General features: G+C 39.2%; 1 protein-coding gene across 1 annotated transcript; it reads right to left on the reverse strand.

The window, feature by feature from the left end:
- Window positions 1-2,262: 2,262 nt before the first annotated feature.
- si:ch211-243a20.3 (uncharacterized protein LOC100151507 homolog) lies at window positions 2,263-14,882 on the reverse strand. Its single transcript, XM_067441115.1, has 4 exons — window positions 14,734-14,882; window positions 13,288-13,424; window positions 9,219-9,348; window positions 2,263-3,171 (listed from the first exon to the last, which is right to left on the reverse strand). The coding sequence occupies exons 2-4, from the start codon at window positions 13,409-13,411 to the stop codon at window positions 2,847-2,849; spliced, it is 579 nt and encodes a 192-aa protein (XP_067297216.1). The 5' UTR covers window positions 13,412-13,424; window positions 14,734-14,882; the 3' UTR covers window positions 2,263-2,846.
- Window positions 14,883-15,108: the final 226 nt, after the last annotated feature.

Here is a 15,108-nt window from a genome sequence, read left to right on the forward strand (position 1 = left end):
TGTGATGTCATCAAAATCATTGATCCATATTGGCAGAAAAAAACTAAGTTTGAAACAAAGTTTTGCATTTAATATCTTCTAAATGCAAGTTTTGTAATTGTTTTGGAGCACATTAACGTATAGATATAACATATAGAATAACATATTCATACTACAACAAACAAAAAATGTTTGATTTCATTGGGACTTTATAAGGAACAGTCACACGGAGGAGGTTGTGATTGGAGAGATTCAGAATTGTAATTAATAAGGCGTGGTAAGTCGAGGCTTTCACATTCATTTAGAGAAGGTTTAGATAAGGGAGTCTCGTTTGCGTAACTTGGATCAAATGTGCTAAAAGTTTCAGGAAAATAATACATACGTGTATTTGTGTTCATACTAATATTCTCTCAGACGTACTCACTAGCAGAAATACACGCGCACATACTACACGCTGGAAGTCTAAAGTGATCTTGCTAAACTCTTTAAAGTCCTGTGCTGACCAAAAAAAATAGCGGCCACAGACAGACACCCCACTGACTTCAGACACGCGCGCTCCTATCACAGAGGCACGCGGTGAACTAACCCGTCACAACACTGCCACCATGTGGCCGGAGTTACATAACACTCCAGAGATTCATCGTGCGCACATCTGAAGTGGTAATGACGCTATGGTTTGTATTTCCAGCTGTTAAAATATTACCACTAGTATCCTGCCAGTCCATAAGCTGGTCTAGAAAGCATTTTTTGTATTAAAGTTAGCTTATAAAACATGTAAACAATTGTGTTCCTCAATGCAGATATAGACCAGTATTACTGAGGGAATTAGTTAGTGAATCGCTTCAATAATGCTGCATACTGCTGTTCTCTATTTTTGCATGTTTATTTTATATGCAGTGTTAATGTGTGGTTTATAAGATGTTGTCATAAATACATAGAAATGGGAACCATATTTAATATAAGCTCTGGAAGCCTTTGAGAAATGAGGCCACTGGCTGACATCATTTATGACAAGCATGTGAATGGGGATGGTGGTTGGAACATGGAGTGTAATATGAGAATAATTTATACTGTACAATGCTGCACTTACCTCTAATGTTACATACAGACAGACATACAGAAACAAACGCATATAACAGTGTCTGCATGATATGTAATAAAAAACAAACAAACAAAAACCAGGTAAAACTGGTTCAAATTAAAGGGATAGTTCACCCAAAAATTAAAATTACCCCATGATTTCTCCCCATGACAGTCTTCTTTCAGACGAAGTTATTTTAAAAAGTCGAATTGCTGATTATTTTTTCCATAAAAGTGCATCTATCATCATAAAAGTGCTCCACACGGCTCCGGGGGGTTAATAAAGGCCTTCTGAAGCAAAGGGATCCGTTTGTACAAATATCCATATTTAAAACTTTCCAAATTGTACTCTCTAACTTTGCTAACTGTTGTATGCGCGTTCACGGGAGACTGGCGTTCCAGCGTATGGCGTAGGACGTTCCGGTGAGAATATAGTTCTCGCGAGAACTACGTTTAGTTTTGCTGTCCTCTGCGCTACCACGCTCATCACCAGAACTCACTATCCGCCTGCGTCATACGCAGTCTCTCGCGAACGCGCGTACGACAGTTAGAGATTACAGAGAATAATCAATTAGAAAATACAGGCTTTTATTTACCGGCCAGAGCCGTGTGGAGCACTTTTATGATGATAGATGCACTTTAATGGACTTCAAAACAGAAACAGCCATTCACTTCCATTATAATGCATGGAAGAGACAGGACATTTTTAAATATAACTCTGATTGTGTTCATCAGAAAGAAGAAAGTCATGTACGCCTAGGATGGCTTGAGGGTGAGTAAATCATGTAATTAAAATGTTTGGGTGAACTACCCCTTTAAATGTAGGCTATCACAAATGAATCCTAAAAACTAGTTTTAGTTGTGTTTAGTTAAACAAATATTTTATATTTTCACAAGTAAGCACTGTGCAAACCAACTCCAAATTGCACACATAATTTTAATTATAAATGATTTTTTTTTTTTTTATCTGCTTTGTTTTACCCAACACACAGAAAAATAGGGTGTCAAAATTGTGCCTTTAGGGGTACAACAGCTTGTCGCTGGGGCAGTACCCTTAAAAGAACAACGTTGTACCATTTTTACCACAAAAAGGTTCATAGTAGTGACTTAAGGTACGCATTTGTACTCAAAGGTACTAATATGCACCTTTTAGGAGTAAAAAAGGTACAAAGATGTCCTTTTAAGGGTACTGCCCCAGCGACAAGCTAAAGCTACAATTTTTCTGTGTGAAGGATACTAAAGATTTAGTTTGCAACTTATCATAATTAGCTACATTAAAGAGAAGCAAGATATTCAACAACAAATATTGTCAAACAACAATGTGTTTGGTTTAATATTTCAGTATAGTTCAACACAAGTAATCAATCATGAAAAAACTGACAGAATTATATTTTAAAGTATGAAAATGTATTCACCTGATTTTATTCCTGCCACACAAATGGATCTGTATATCAAAAGCTTCAACCAAAGATTGTCCCCAGAAAAGAATAGCTGATTGTATAGCTTTAGCTTTGTTTGGAAAGGGCTAGAGTGTCTGTTTTTACTCTCAAGGCTTTTTGTTCCTTCATTATCCTGCTGGAAAGTTTAACACAATCCACATTCCCAACATTTGTGATTCTGCCAGGGAACTTTAATCGCGCCTTCGAGACCTGAACATGAAGGAGTGAGCTACAGAAAAAAGATGCATGCTTGCATACTAACGTCTAATATGTGACTTGTGTTATCCCCGATATAAATGATATTTCCTGAATAACATTAATGTGTTTGATTATAACATTCACCTCTCTCTACCTTTCACTTTCGCTCGCTTTGACCCTCCCGTTTTCATTTTTGATCACTTTCACTCGTCTGGTTTTCACCACCCTGTTCACAGGACGGACTACTCGAACCATGTACCGCCGTGAATACTTTGTTTGACTCGGTCCCATTCCTTTCCCACTCTGAGGAGCCAGTTCCTTGCCATCCCCTCCTTCCTCACCCTCCTCTCGGTAACCATGATGACGGAGGGAAGGTTCCAGGGTTGCTAGGCGATTGTTAAGATCTGTGATGCGCCTCTGTAAGTGGGAGACTTCTCTGAAGAGATCATTTAGGGACTCCGAGAGAGGACGAACCCTGTGAGAAAGCAAGAGAGTGTGAGACGGGACTGGAATGTGTGAGAGAGTGTGTGTGTGTGCAACATCTGCATGAGAGAAGGAGTGTTGAATCGTTCTTCTGTAAGGATTTGGCGGATTTGTACAGAAAAATACTTAAATCGCTAAAAAAAAAAACTTTTTTTTTTCATATAAGGACATAGCCCTACAGTTTGCACACTCAACTCTGGATCAAAATACCAAGTGAGACCTACAAATAAGAGAGTGTTAGTAACATTATTGATGTAAATAAGGAGATTTCACATTATTTTAGTGCACTAGAATGTGTGGTCAGTAAGTCATAGATCATACATTAACAGGACGTAGTGTAAAATGACAAGACTGAGCTTCTGGTCCTCCTAGCCAAGACCTGCCTCACAAAATCTCAAAGGTCACACCGCTACTGCCTCCAGCTGTGTTAAAACGCTCTGTGCCACAGGATGACGAGTCCTTTATACACCACATTATGACAACTGTCCAATCCTGCCCTCTTCACGATCAACAACAAAAGGAAAACGAAGCCTTTTCTCAAATTTACTCTATGCTTGGTAAGGAATCTTCCCTTTTCGATTTCACAGCTAGACTGCTGCTAACCTCTCTTCTGGCATCTGCCACACTTGTCTTCAAACACATCCAAAACACCATCCTGTTAATGTGTTATTAGTTCTTGTTTTAAATTTCCCCCTGTGTACACTTTCGCACGCAGCTGTATTTATTCGACGCACCGCGTCTTGATGCTTGTAGACCGCATTTCTTCCTCACATACGCGCCGCTTAAATGTCGTGTCAAGTTAAAAAGCTAACAAACTTTTAAAAACACATTGCCATTCTGTTGCTTTTTGTCTCATGTCTTTAAAGGGATACTTCACCGTTTTTTTCATATTAAACTATGTTATTCCCTTAACTAAAACGAGTAGATACATACCTCTCTCGTTTGAGTGCATGCACCGAAAGTCCGAACCATACAGAAAATGCTTTCACACTAGCAACAAACCGAACCTTTGTTCAGTTTGGTCCGGACCGAGACTACCTCTTGACGTCGGACCAAGGGTGCTTTCACATCTCTAGTTCGGTTCATTTGGTCCGAACCAAGGGCAAACAATTATACATTGTTGCATTTTTCAGCTTTTTTGGTTCCTTTTCACACCACACTGATTGCTTTGGTCCGAACCAGTTGAAACGAACCAAAACGCACACACGTGACAACATCCACATCACTCATTGGCCATGGCATATTTCCTAAACTGCTTTTCGATTGGTCAGAATTTACGTGTGGGAAAATTCCAACAGAAGAGGCAAAGCCAGCAAACTATAATAACACTATGGAGAGACGACTGCGCGGGCTGGTTTTATCCCTGGCCATAATCTACTACACTGTGTGTATTTACCATAGTATGCAAACAAAACATTTCTATAATGAAGCACGGATGCGACGAGAAAACAACGTTCTAATGCACTGCAGACGGCGACCGCGCATCGCTCGTCACTTAAAGAGGAGCCGTGCATTAATTATTAACTCTTGACATGCTCATCTTCCCAAAAATATTGCCAACGATCTATCAGGTAATAATATCATGCACACAATGTCAGCGCAGCCGACTACGGCAGCTGGTTCAGTCCAAAAATGATCAGTACTTTTGCAGTTGGTTCTGTTCGAGGTCGGATCACGTTCTCACCACAAACAAATCGCTCCAGAGTTCGTTTGAAATCGTACCGAGACCACCTCTTCAAGGAGGTCTCGGTACGCTTGTTTGGTCCGCTTTTGGTGCGCACCCGAGTGCGATTGCTGCTTTCAGACCTGAGCAAACGAACCGCACCAAAGAGGGAAACGAACTCTAGTACGATTTAACTGAACTAAATGAGGCAGGTGTGAAAGCACCCCAAATTTCGTCTGTTTGGTCCGGACCATGGTCCGAGGGAGGTTTCACACCTGTAATTTTGGTTCGTACCAAACTGAAAAGTCCGAAAATCCGGACCAAACAAGGTAGGTGTGAAAGCACCCTTAATCTCTCTGACGTGCGGTGACGATCTGATAGCATTAAGCTTAGCCCACTAAGCCCAGTTCATTCACTATGGTACCATGGTATGGACTTTTTACTGCGCCGAGTCGAAGTACTCTCAGAAGTGCTATTCCGCCATACATTATAGTTCTGCTTTCTCTAGCACTCAGAAGAGAGAGAGGTATATCTCAACTCGTCTTAGTTAAGGGAATAACATAGTTTAATATGAAAAAGCGGTGAAGTATCAACCCTTGTGTGTCAATTTAAAAAAAAAAAGTCACTCAGAGAGTACCTTAGAGGACCATGTTATAAAGCAAGCTTTGGAATCGCAGACTTAGGCCCAGTTTCACAGACATGGCTTAGATTAAGACAGGATTAGGCCTTAGTTCAATTAGAGTATTTAAGTATCTTAAAAAAACACATTACTGCAGTGCATTTTGAGACAAAACTATGGCACTATTTAAGATATCTTAGTGTAAAATGCTTTCAGATAAAACAGCTCAAATATGCATTTTAGTCTGGGACTAGACTTAAGCCTTTTCTGTGAAACTGGGGGTTAAAGAGAGGCTAGTTCACCCAAAAAGGAACATTTGCTGTTAATACTTAAAGGGATAGTTCACCCAAAAATGAAAATGTAACACCCAAAAATGAAAACATATAATACATGTCAATGGGTATACTTCTAATTAGACCCCATTGACATAATAATAAATAACAGTAGATTGTATTTATAATGCAGTTTTCATTCCGAAGAATCTCAAAGTGCAACAAAGGAAATAATAAAATAAAAATTAATAACAAGTAAATAAAATATATAGTATAATACAAACAATCAACCAACACATAACATTTAAAACCTTTTCTGAACAGAAAACAGAGCTGATGGATGGTGGAAGACTCTGTAAGCTCCGCAGCACACTGACATGCATTATACGAGAAACGGCTTGAGTTAAATAATCTTAATTTGTGTTCTACTGAAGAAACAAACACACAAACCTACATTCTGGATGCCCTGGGGGTAACCAGATAAACATTACATTTTCATTTTTGGATGAACTATCCCTTAAACGTTACCCTCAGGCCATCCAAGATGTAGTCTAAGTGTCTTTATTTCTTTAATTGAACATTAAGAAGATTTTTAGCTGAAACTGTGGGCCTTGGTGATTCATATAATGCAAGTCAATGGCTACTGTCAATTTGAGATAATAAAAAAATATATAAATAAATGCAGACAAAACAAAATGAATGGTTCCCGACGAAAGGTCCTGGGTGCTCACAGCAGTCTGGAGTGCGAGTTTCCTGTCGCATAATATGCAGGAGAAATCTCACATGTGATCTTACACTGTTCAAACCTCTCTTTATTATTTAGTATTTATGAAAGAACTTAAAAAATACTGCATTTCAATTAAATTGTCTGAGAACATCAAAGCCTTAGAAACATTATCTTTTTGAAATTCCTTTCTTTTTTCAGTGTCATGTCTTCATGTCCTACTGAAGAAAAAAGACACCTACATCTTGAGAGTGGGTAAATTAACAGCAAATGTTCATTTTTGGATAAACTATCCATTTACGTTTGGTCTCATTGGTCTCAAGAAGACCATTTGCAGATTTCTGGTGAAAAGCAAAAAAAATAATAATAATAATAATAATAAATGTGTAAGCTTATGAAATGTATTTATGAGCAATATTCTATATAAAATTAATATTTAATAAAATAAGCTGTATTCAAAACTGCTAGAAAATCAAAGCCATAGTCTATTCGAATTGTGTTCCATATTTGAAGTTGATATGTCAAATTAGCTTTAAGTAAGATTTTGTTCGGCCGCAGGACCACATTTTTCCTATTAAATGACAGCGCTGGAATTTGTGATTTGCAGTATTTTTTTTCTCTCAGATATTACATGTGCAGAGACACAACGCATACAATCCACACTCTGACATTCTACACACCCACACAATTATAGCTGCATAATTTGTGCAATTGGCTCTATAATATGCAGAAAATAGGAAAAAATGAGTATAAGGCCAATCTTGAGAAATGGTGCCATCTTGTAAAAACTAACTTTTTTTTTTTGAAGCCTTTGCCAACAGAATGAAAGCCTATTGACAAAAACGGCATCATTTTATAGTTAAATGGCCCTAAGAAAATTGCAGTTTTAATTTAATTTGTTTCACTGGGAACATTTTTGTCCTTAAGGTCCTGAGTGTAACTATTTTGTGTACGTAATATAGATTTATTAAAGGAAATGGAGGTGAAATATTAAAAGTCCAACAAAAAGTTTTGCATGCAAAAGTTATGCAACTGGCATTAACACAGGCAAAAAATAATATTAATTTTCATGACAAAATTACAAATGACAAAATGTTCTTAAGGACAGACAGATGGACAGAAGGGTTAAACCCAAGAATGTGTTCTTTGCGAATGACTGTATATAAATATAGTTTATATAGAATATAGTTCTGACGTGCAGCAAAAGATTGTTGAGCTTCACAAAATAGAAAGTGGCTGTTGGAAAATAGCTAAAGCACTGAAAATCCCCATTTCCACAATCAGGGCAATAATTAAGAAGTTCCAATCCACTAAAGATGTTACGAATCTGCCTGAAAGAGGACGTGTGTCTATATCGTCTTAATGCACGGTGAAGCGGACAGTTTGAGTGGACAAAGACTCTCCAAGGATCACAGATGGAGAATCGCAGAGATTAGTTGAGTCTTGGGGTCAAAAAGACAACAAAAACAAAATCTAACAACCCCTACATCACCACATGTTGTTTGGGAGGGTTTCAAGAAAAATCCTCCTCGCTCATCCAGAAACAAACTCCAGCATATTCAGTTTTCCCGAATGTAAATTCAAAATGGACCTGCTTCTGTGTTCAGATGAAACTATAAAAAAAGCTTTTTGGCAGCAAATCTACCAGATGGGTTTGGTGCAAACAGGGATTTAAAAACAAAAAACAAAAAAACATTCCCATGGTTAAAAACACAGCTGAATCTTTAATGTTGTGGGCCTATTTTTTAGCTGGAGGTCCTGGACATGACCATCCCAGTCCCCTGACCTGAACCCTATAGAGAATGAGTGGAGTAAACTGAAGAGAAGAGCTGTGAATCTGAAGGATCTGGAGAGTGTCTGTGTGGAGGAACGCTCTCTGATCTCATCAGGTGTTCTCCAAACTCATCAGGCATTAGGAGAAGACTCAGAGCTATTATCTCGGGAAAAGGAGGTTGCAAAGGGTGCCAATAATTATGGCCGATGTGTTTTGGAGAAAAACATTTATTTCATAATGTGATTAACCAACCACTTTCTATTCTTTTCTTCAATGAAAGGTTTGATTTTTTTAAATAAAAGATAAAAGGATAAAAGATGCAGATTTACTTTTTACAGCCATCTTTTTACCAATATTTGCCAATAATTCTGGCCATGACTGTACGTGTTTGTTATTGGTGATTGATGTCTAGCTTCACATGCTTTTTGTATTATTAGCATATTGATCTTGTAATTGCCACTATAGTGGGCTACTGGGCAGTTGATAAAATAAAAGAGATCAGCTTCAATAGTCTCAGTCTGAATGACAGTGTCATTATTCCATGTACATGTAATATAGTCATTCAGACAGCAGGTGTGCCTGAGAAATCCTTTTCTGGCATTTTAAGTGCCGTTTCAATGCTTGTGGCTTAGGATAAGCTTCATGAAAACAATCTCCTCAGGGCTAAGGGAGTGAATCTGTTAAACTGCAGACTTCGGGATAACAAACCCCAAAGGACGCTGCGTTTTTCTTGTTTATATAAAACAGTCCAACAAGCAGCTTTCATGTGCAAAAAAAAAAACTTTAAATGAAAGTTTGCAAAACAAGAAAGCTTTACGGATCTTACCAAAGAGAGAGCTACAGCTACATAAACACATAAGTGTTGTAGGAAATACATATTAAAATATTGGTGGTTGGTTAACACTAATTGCTTTGTACTTCAACACTAATACAGTAAAACGTCTTAACAGTGAATTTGTTCAGGTATCCGGAAGGATAGTGTGTTACCTGGAGTAATCTGGCAGAAGGGCATTGGGCTGTGAGTGTAACAGAGTCTTGATATCTTTGAATATTCGTTTGCCCCAGGCGTCCAACACTCGAGTCACGCTGCGTATGTTAGCCACGTTCACATTCTCCGCTGCCGTGAGGGCAAAGACAATGAGGTTAGTCTTTAATAAGGCCGGCCACCACATGACAAGAGGCTGTCTGATACTTCAGAATGGGTTTAATCAGGTTTCTTTCACTGGACTACAGGGCTTTAACTTAAAAGGGTAGAACTGTTTGTGTTTTAGCTAAGCTGACAGATAAGGGTATGAGTTATTTGGTGTACAATGGTGGTCAGCAGTGTGATTTGAATTCAATATTAGCTCCATGAAACTAAATCTAAACAAATCTCCAGACTGACTTTTTTTACATAGTCCAATACAATGATTAGAAGTTGTTTTTGGAACGGACGCATCACAAAATGCACAGATTATTCCCACAGAATTACACACAAATTTCCACTTGCGTGCTTATTTAACTCTTTCCCAGCCAAACATGGAATTTTCCGTTATTTATGAGAACCCATACAGGCCAAAAACTGAATTTTCCGTGTTTTCACTGTTAGATGTTAGGGGCCGCTATTAAGCATCTTCTGCATGAGTACTGAATCTCCCGATCAAAACACGCGCGAGTAAAGGTCTTTGCTCACTGAGTCCGATATTTTCGCATACGTTTTTTCTTATTCGTGATCCGAAAATTTCGTCACGCACAGAGCACACTGAGTCCGATGCGTATTAATGAATGCGTTACAGGGACAAAACACAAAACAAGACAAAGTGACGTCTAGTGAGGATGATTTGTTTGTCCTGAGGAGATTGTGTTCATCCACTCCTGCGATCGCGTAGAGAGGAGAGTTTCCTCCTATGAAGCGGGATTATCCAGACCGACCGATTCAAAGTTTCAGTGTCAGTGGCTCAGTTTGATGCTTTGCTAGTGATACTGGAGACACATATTAAAAAGAAGACCACTAATTTCCGTGAATCAATTGATCCCGAACACCTGGCAGTATGTCTATGGATCCGATCACACACACACACACACACACACACACACACACACAGAGAGAGACAGAGAGCTTTGCAGAGATTTGATGTGCTATAATTATAACTGTGATATAATAATATTTGTGGTATTTTTGCTAGAATGATATGTATGGTGGCTCTAAGTTATTAAAACGTCTCTCAAAATGTCTCTCGAATTTATTTTTTGACTTGCATAAATTTTGCATGTGAATTACGGACTCAGCGTGCAAAGGCCTTTAAGCCCAGTTCACACTGCCCGATTTTTGCCCCGATTTTGAGTCGCCAACAGGTTTTGTGAAATCGCCGACAAATGCCCGAGATCAAGCAAATCGGTGCTCGTGAATGATCAAAAGATCAAAGACGCGATCATAGAGAATCGCCGAGGAGTCGCCGACGACGCCCTGGAAAGCCTGAAAATTACATCGGCGATGACCGACAGCCAATGAAAGAGTGAGATAGATGGCAGCGGGAGGTTCAGGGAGGAGTTATAGAGCAGAATATCAGTATTTTAATAGATATATTTACAATTCTATCAAACAGAAACAAAGGCCAAACATTTGCACATCCAGCCGCAGCAGCAGCACATTACAAAATTGTTTATTTACCTCAAACTGTCTTTGCAGAACACAATCCTGGCTCCCTCTGTCTCTCCAACAATTTCTTCCGCCATAATCTTTTTTCTTTTTCTCCACAAATCAGCGCGCACACAATTTGAAGCAAACTTTGTGCAGTTTATCATTTTTAATAACAGGCTTGTTTGAGATGAGCAAAATCTGCGCAGAACCGATCACCGGTGATCAGCGCAAGATGCATGCCGGTTAGAAATGTGTCCGAGGGCGGTCCGCCTTGCTCTGATGTCATGCTGACGTATGTCAAAAATCTCTCGCGATGGCGAGGCGAGTGTGTCGGATTCTGCAGTCGAGCGCAGCTGCTCTCCACCGACTGCGCTGAACAAAAGCACGATGGGAAACGACTTGCTGACGACACAGCTTCATGCTTATTGGCTTAAACAACCGTGATGTATTTTTCTTTTTGATTTTAAAACTCTGATATCATGTTTTGATGTGTATAAATTAGGTGTGAATATTCCCAAACTCTCGGACAGTGCGATCTCTCTGTTGGTTGTGATTGTTGTCATATTTATAAAAATATATAAAAACATGTATGTAATTAAAGTAAAAATGCTTGATAAACAGGTCTTTCGAATGGAAATAAATAACAAAAACTTTGGGTGTCTTGTTCATAATATTTATTTTCATATAAAAGCAACAGAACTTAAATTACATCCAGTTTATCAGCAACAGAGCTCACGAGTGTGAATCCCGCGATATCCGCAACTGATCTCACAGGTGTCTGATCCACTACGAGAGGAGAGAACTGTCCGGATTGCCTGAACTTTTTTCACTCCTCCCCTCACTGCAGCCGCCTAGTCTCGCCTTTATTTCAGGCGAGGCAAGGCGCATCTCAAACAAGCCTAAAAATTCCAAGTCTTGCGCGAGAACTCCGGTCTGACGCACGTGTGATCTCGCGTTGTTTAGCCTACTTGTCACATTGCACGTGTAGTTTGCGCACGGGAGAGAGAGAGATTTGTCGGCGATTCTTCCTCTTGTTCAGTCATGCAGTTAGGCTATCATGCAGTGTGAACTCCTCTGTCGTCAAAACATCGTGCAGTGGGAACACAGCAGTGACTGAATAGGCTTGTTTGAGATGAGCAAAATCTGCGCAGAATCGATCACCGGTGATCAGCGCGAGATGCATGCCGGTTAGAAATGTGTCCGAGGGCGGTCCGCCTTGCTCTGATGTCATGCCGACGTATGTCAAAAATCTCTCGCGATGGCGAGGCGGATGTGTCGGATTCTGCAGTCGAGCGCAGTTGCTCTCCACCGACTGCGCGGAGCAAAAGCATGATGGGAAACGACTTGCTGACGACACAGCTTAATGCTCATTGGTTTAAATAACCGTGATGCAAGGTTGTTTTTTTAATATATTTGAATTTAAAACTCTGGTATCATGTTTTTATGTGTATAAATTATGTGTGCATATTCTCAAACTCTCGGTCTTTCTGTGGGTTATGTGATTGTTGTCATATTAATAAAAATATATAAAAACATGTGTGTAATTAAAGTAAAAATGCTTGATAAGCAGGCCTTTCGAAAGGAAATAAATAACAAAAACTTTGGGTGCCTTGTTCATAATATTTATTTTCATATAAAAGCAACAGAACTTAAATTACATCCAGTTTATCAGCAACAGAGCGCACAAGTGTGAATCCCGCGATATCTGCAACTGATCTCGCAGGTGTCTGATCCACTACGAGAAGAGAGAACTCTAATCTCACACACACACACCTGCTCTCGCTGGTGTCTGATCCACTACGAGAAGAGAGAATTGTCCGGCTTGCCTGCACTTTTTTCACTCCTCCCCTCACTGCAGCCGCCTAGTCTCGCCTTTATTTCAGGCGAGGCAAGGCGCATCTCAAACAAGCCTAATAATACCCCAGATAGTAAAACGTCATATGAATCAAAACATGACATGTGGACCCAGGACGATCGAGCTACAGGACTGTGAAGCATTAGGGGTGTTGATGGACTCGATCTCCTTCATCTGTTTGATCATCGCTCTGAATCTAATCTGGATACAGTCTTTCACATAAACTAGATTTTTCTCAGCTTTTTGTTCAAAATGTTGCTTTTTTATAGAACATACCCATATTCAAGTTTTGATTAAAAAAAAAGGAATGCAGCTAGAATAAAACTTGGTTTGTTTGTTGAAAAGAAGAGGGTCAGATCTTTTGATTTGATCTTTCTGCATGCTCAGAAATTCATAAAACAAAATATTCTATGGGCAATTCAATTTAGGTGAAAATGGTCAAAACCCTGGCGGTGGCTGGCAACTTTTTTTGAAACGCTGGCAGGGAAAGAGTTAAGAAATATTTGGCTAAATTGATATTGCTTTCAGCTAACAATAGGAATAAGCAGTCTCAACTCAATTTAACACATTTTACCATTTACCTCCTTCTCTGTAGTTCCAGTTCCCATAATCCACTTCGTTGCTAATCCCAGCAAGGCATGGAGACAAAAACGCCACAACCACCATAGGCACCATCATTATCTTCTTTGCCGTGGGAACAGTCATGGTGAAGAAGTGGCTGAGATGTAAAGGAGAGGCAGGTAGAAATAGCAAAAAGTGAAACAAACTCCAAATGCAAGGCAAGAGATTTAAACCTTTACCCTGCCAATACATCTGGCCCACAGGAGAGCACTTTGTTTCTTCCATGGACAAACTGCCTGAAGTGTTTTTTTAGGGTCCGATCGATGATACTGTGAAAAATAGTTCAGAGGCCTGCATTTTCATACGATAATAACCATCTTCCTTATCTATTCTCTATCGATGTCTGCTCAGGACACTTACAGGGCTTTTTTATTCGAATTTAATATTAATGGCAAACATTAATTTATTATTTTTTTTTATGTTACATGAATAACTTTTTCAGAAATAACTGTTATAATCACACAACCAAAGTCATTTTCTGTTGAAATATTTAATTAAATACAGTATAAAATATTTTAATTTAATTATTTCTATAGGGCCTGCATTTTCCACATATTCTATAAGCGTTCTATTGAAAAAGTAAAATTGACTTTATTTAATTTTTTATGCTTTATTTGTGGAAAGTGCCTGATGCACTTAACTTCCAAAGAAGAGTCACGCGAGTGTTGGGTATTTCCATTCTATTTAAATGAATGACTTTAGTTCATTCAGGAACACAGAGGGGAGATGGATGACGGGCTGATTGTCTTGTGACTGGCCTAACTGATAGCAAACTCAATTAGTTTATTTGAAAGAAAATCTCCTTTGTGCTGCGTGGAGCCACAAGGCCCAATGACTGTGGCATTAGAGAGCTCTCTGAGGTGAGATATCTGTGAGAATGCTGAACTGCTAAAAACACGATCAGGCTAAAAGAATCTCATTTCTGAGAAATGCTGCAGGAAAGCAAAGAGAATCTGGAGTGACTCCACACTGAGAAGAGCCCAGAAGGGAGAGAGAGAGAGCTTTACATAATATTGAACTTGGAGATCATAGTAATTGACTTTGTAGAGTGAGTCAGAAAATAGGCATTTCTCAAAATGGCTCCACGTCTTGGCGTAGCAGAGATCTGGATGAGCTCAAGAATCCGAAAATCACAGGATTAATGTTTGATCATTTCCAAATCATGCAGGCTTTAAAATGCAAAGAGAAGGAGCTGACATAAAACATGAATATCAATCTAACACTTACAACAGACATATCCTAAACATTCAGATTGGTTTTACACTTGCTGTAAAATAGTTTTTTGATGCTTTATGAGATCTAGACTGAGCCAGCTGCAAAATATGAAGAGAGAGGCAAAACAGCAGAGTAGTAGAACTATTCAGGACACAGATAAGTGCTTAAATTCCACTATAAAAGTTACTTACTTTTTCAGGGAACGAGATGTGGTTTTCCTTTTTGTGTCCTCCTCTCCTCTGCTGTAATTTCACTGTCCTGTCCACTTCTTCTCTCTGAACGTCGTGTTGAACTCTATTGACAGTCAGACACACTTAAACTCATGTCTGCCCTTCATAAGAACTTGTGTGTACATTCACCTCTCTATCTCTCTCTCCTCTATCTTACTCCTTCCCCTCCCTTCTTCTCTCTCTCTCTTTCTTTCTCCCCCACCTCCCCTCCATCTGTTGGCCTCTGCCTTCTCACTCCCTCCCAAAATATCACCCTTTCCAGATGTTCACCTTCTCTTTATTTATTTGATGTTTTCTCTATCTGATAATTTGCCCTTTGGTCTCCTTATAGTGACT

This window comes from Pseudorasbora parva, chromosome 4 (assembly GCF_024679245.1).
Source record: "Pseudorasbora parva isolate DD20220531a chromosome 4, ASM2467924v1, whole genome shotgun sequence".
Classification (NCBI taxonomy): Eukaryota; Metazoa; Chordata; class Actinopteri; order Cypriniformes; family Gobionidae; genus Pseudorasbora; species Pseudorasbora parva.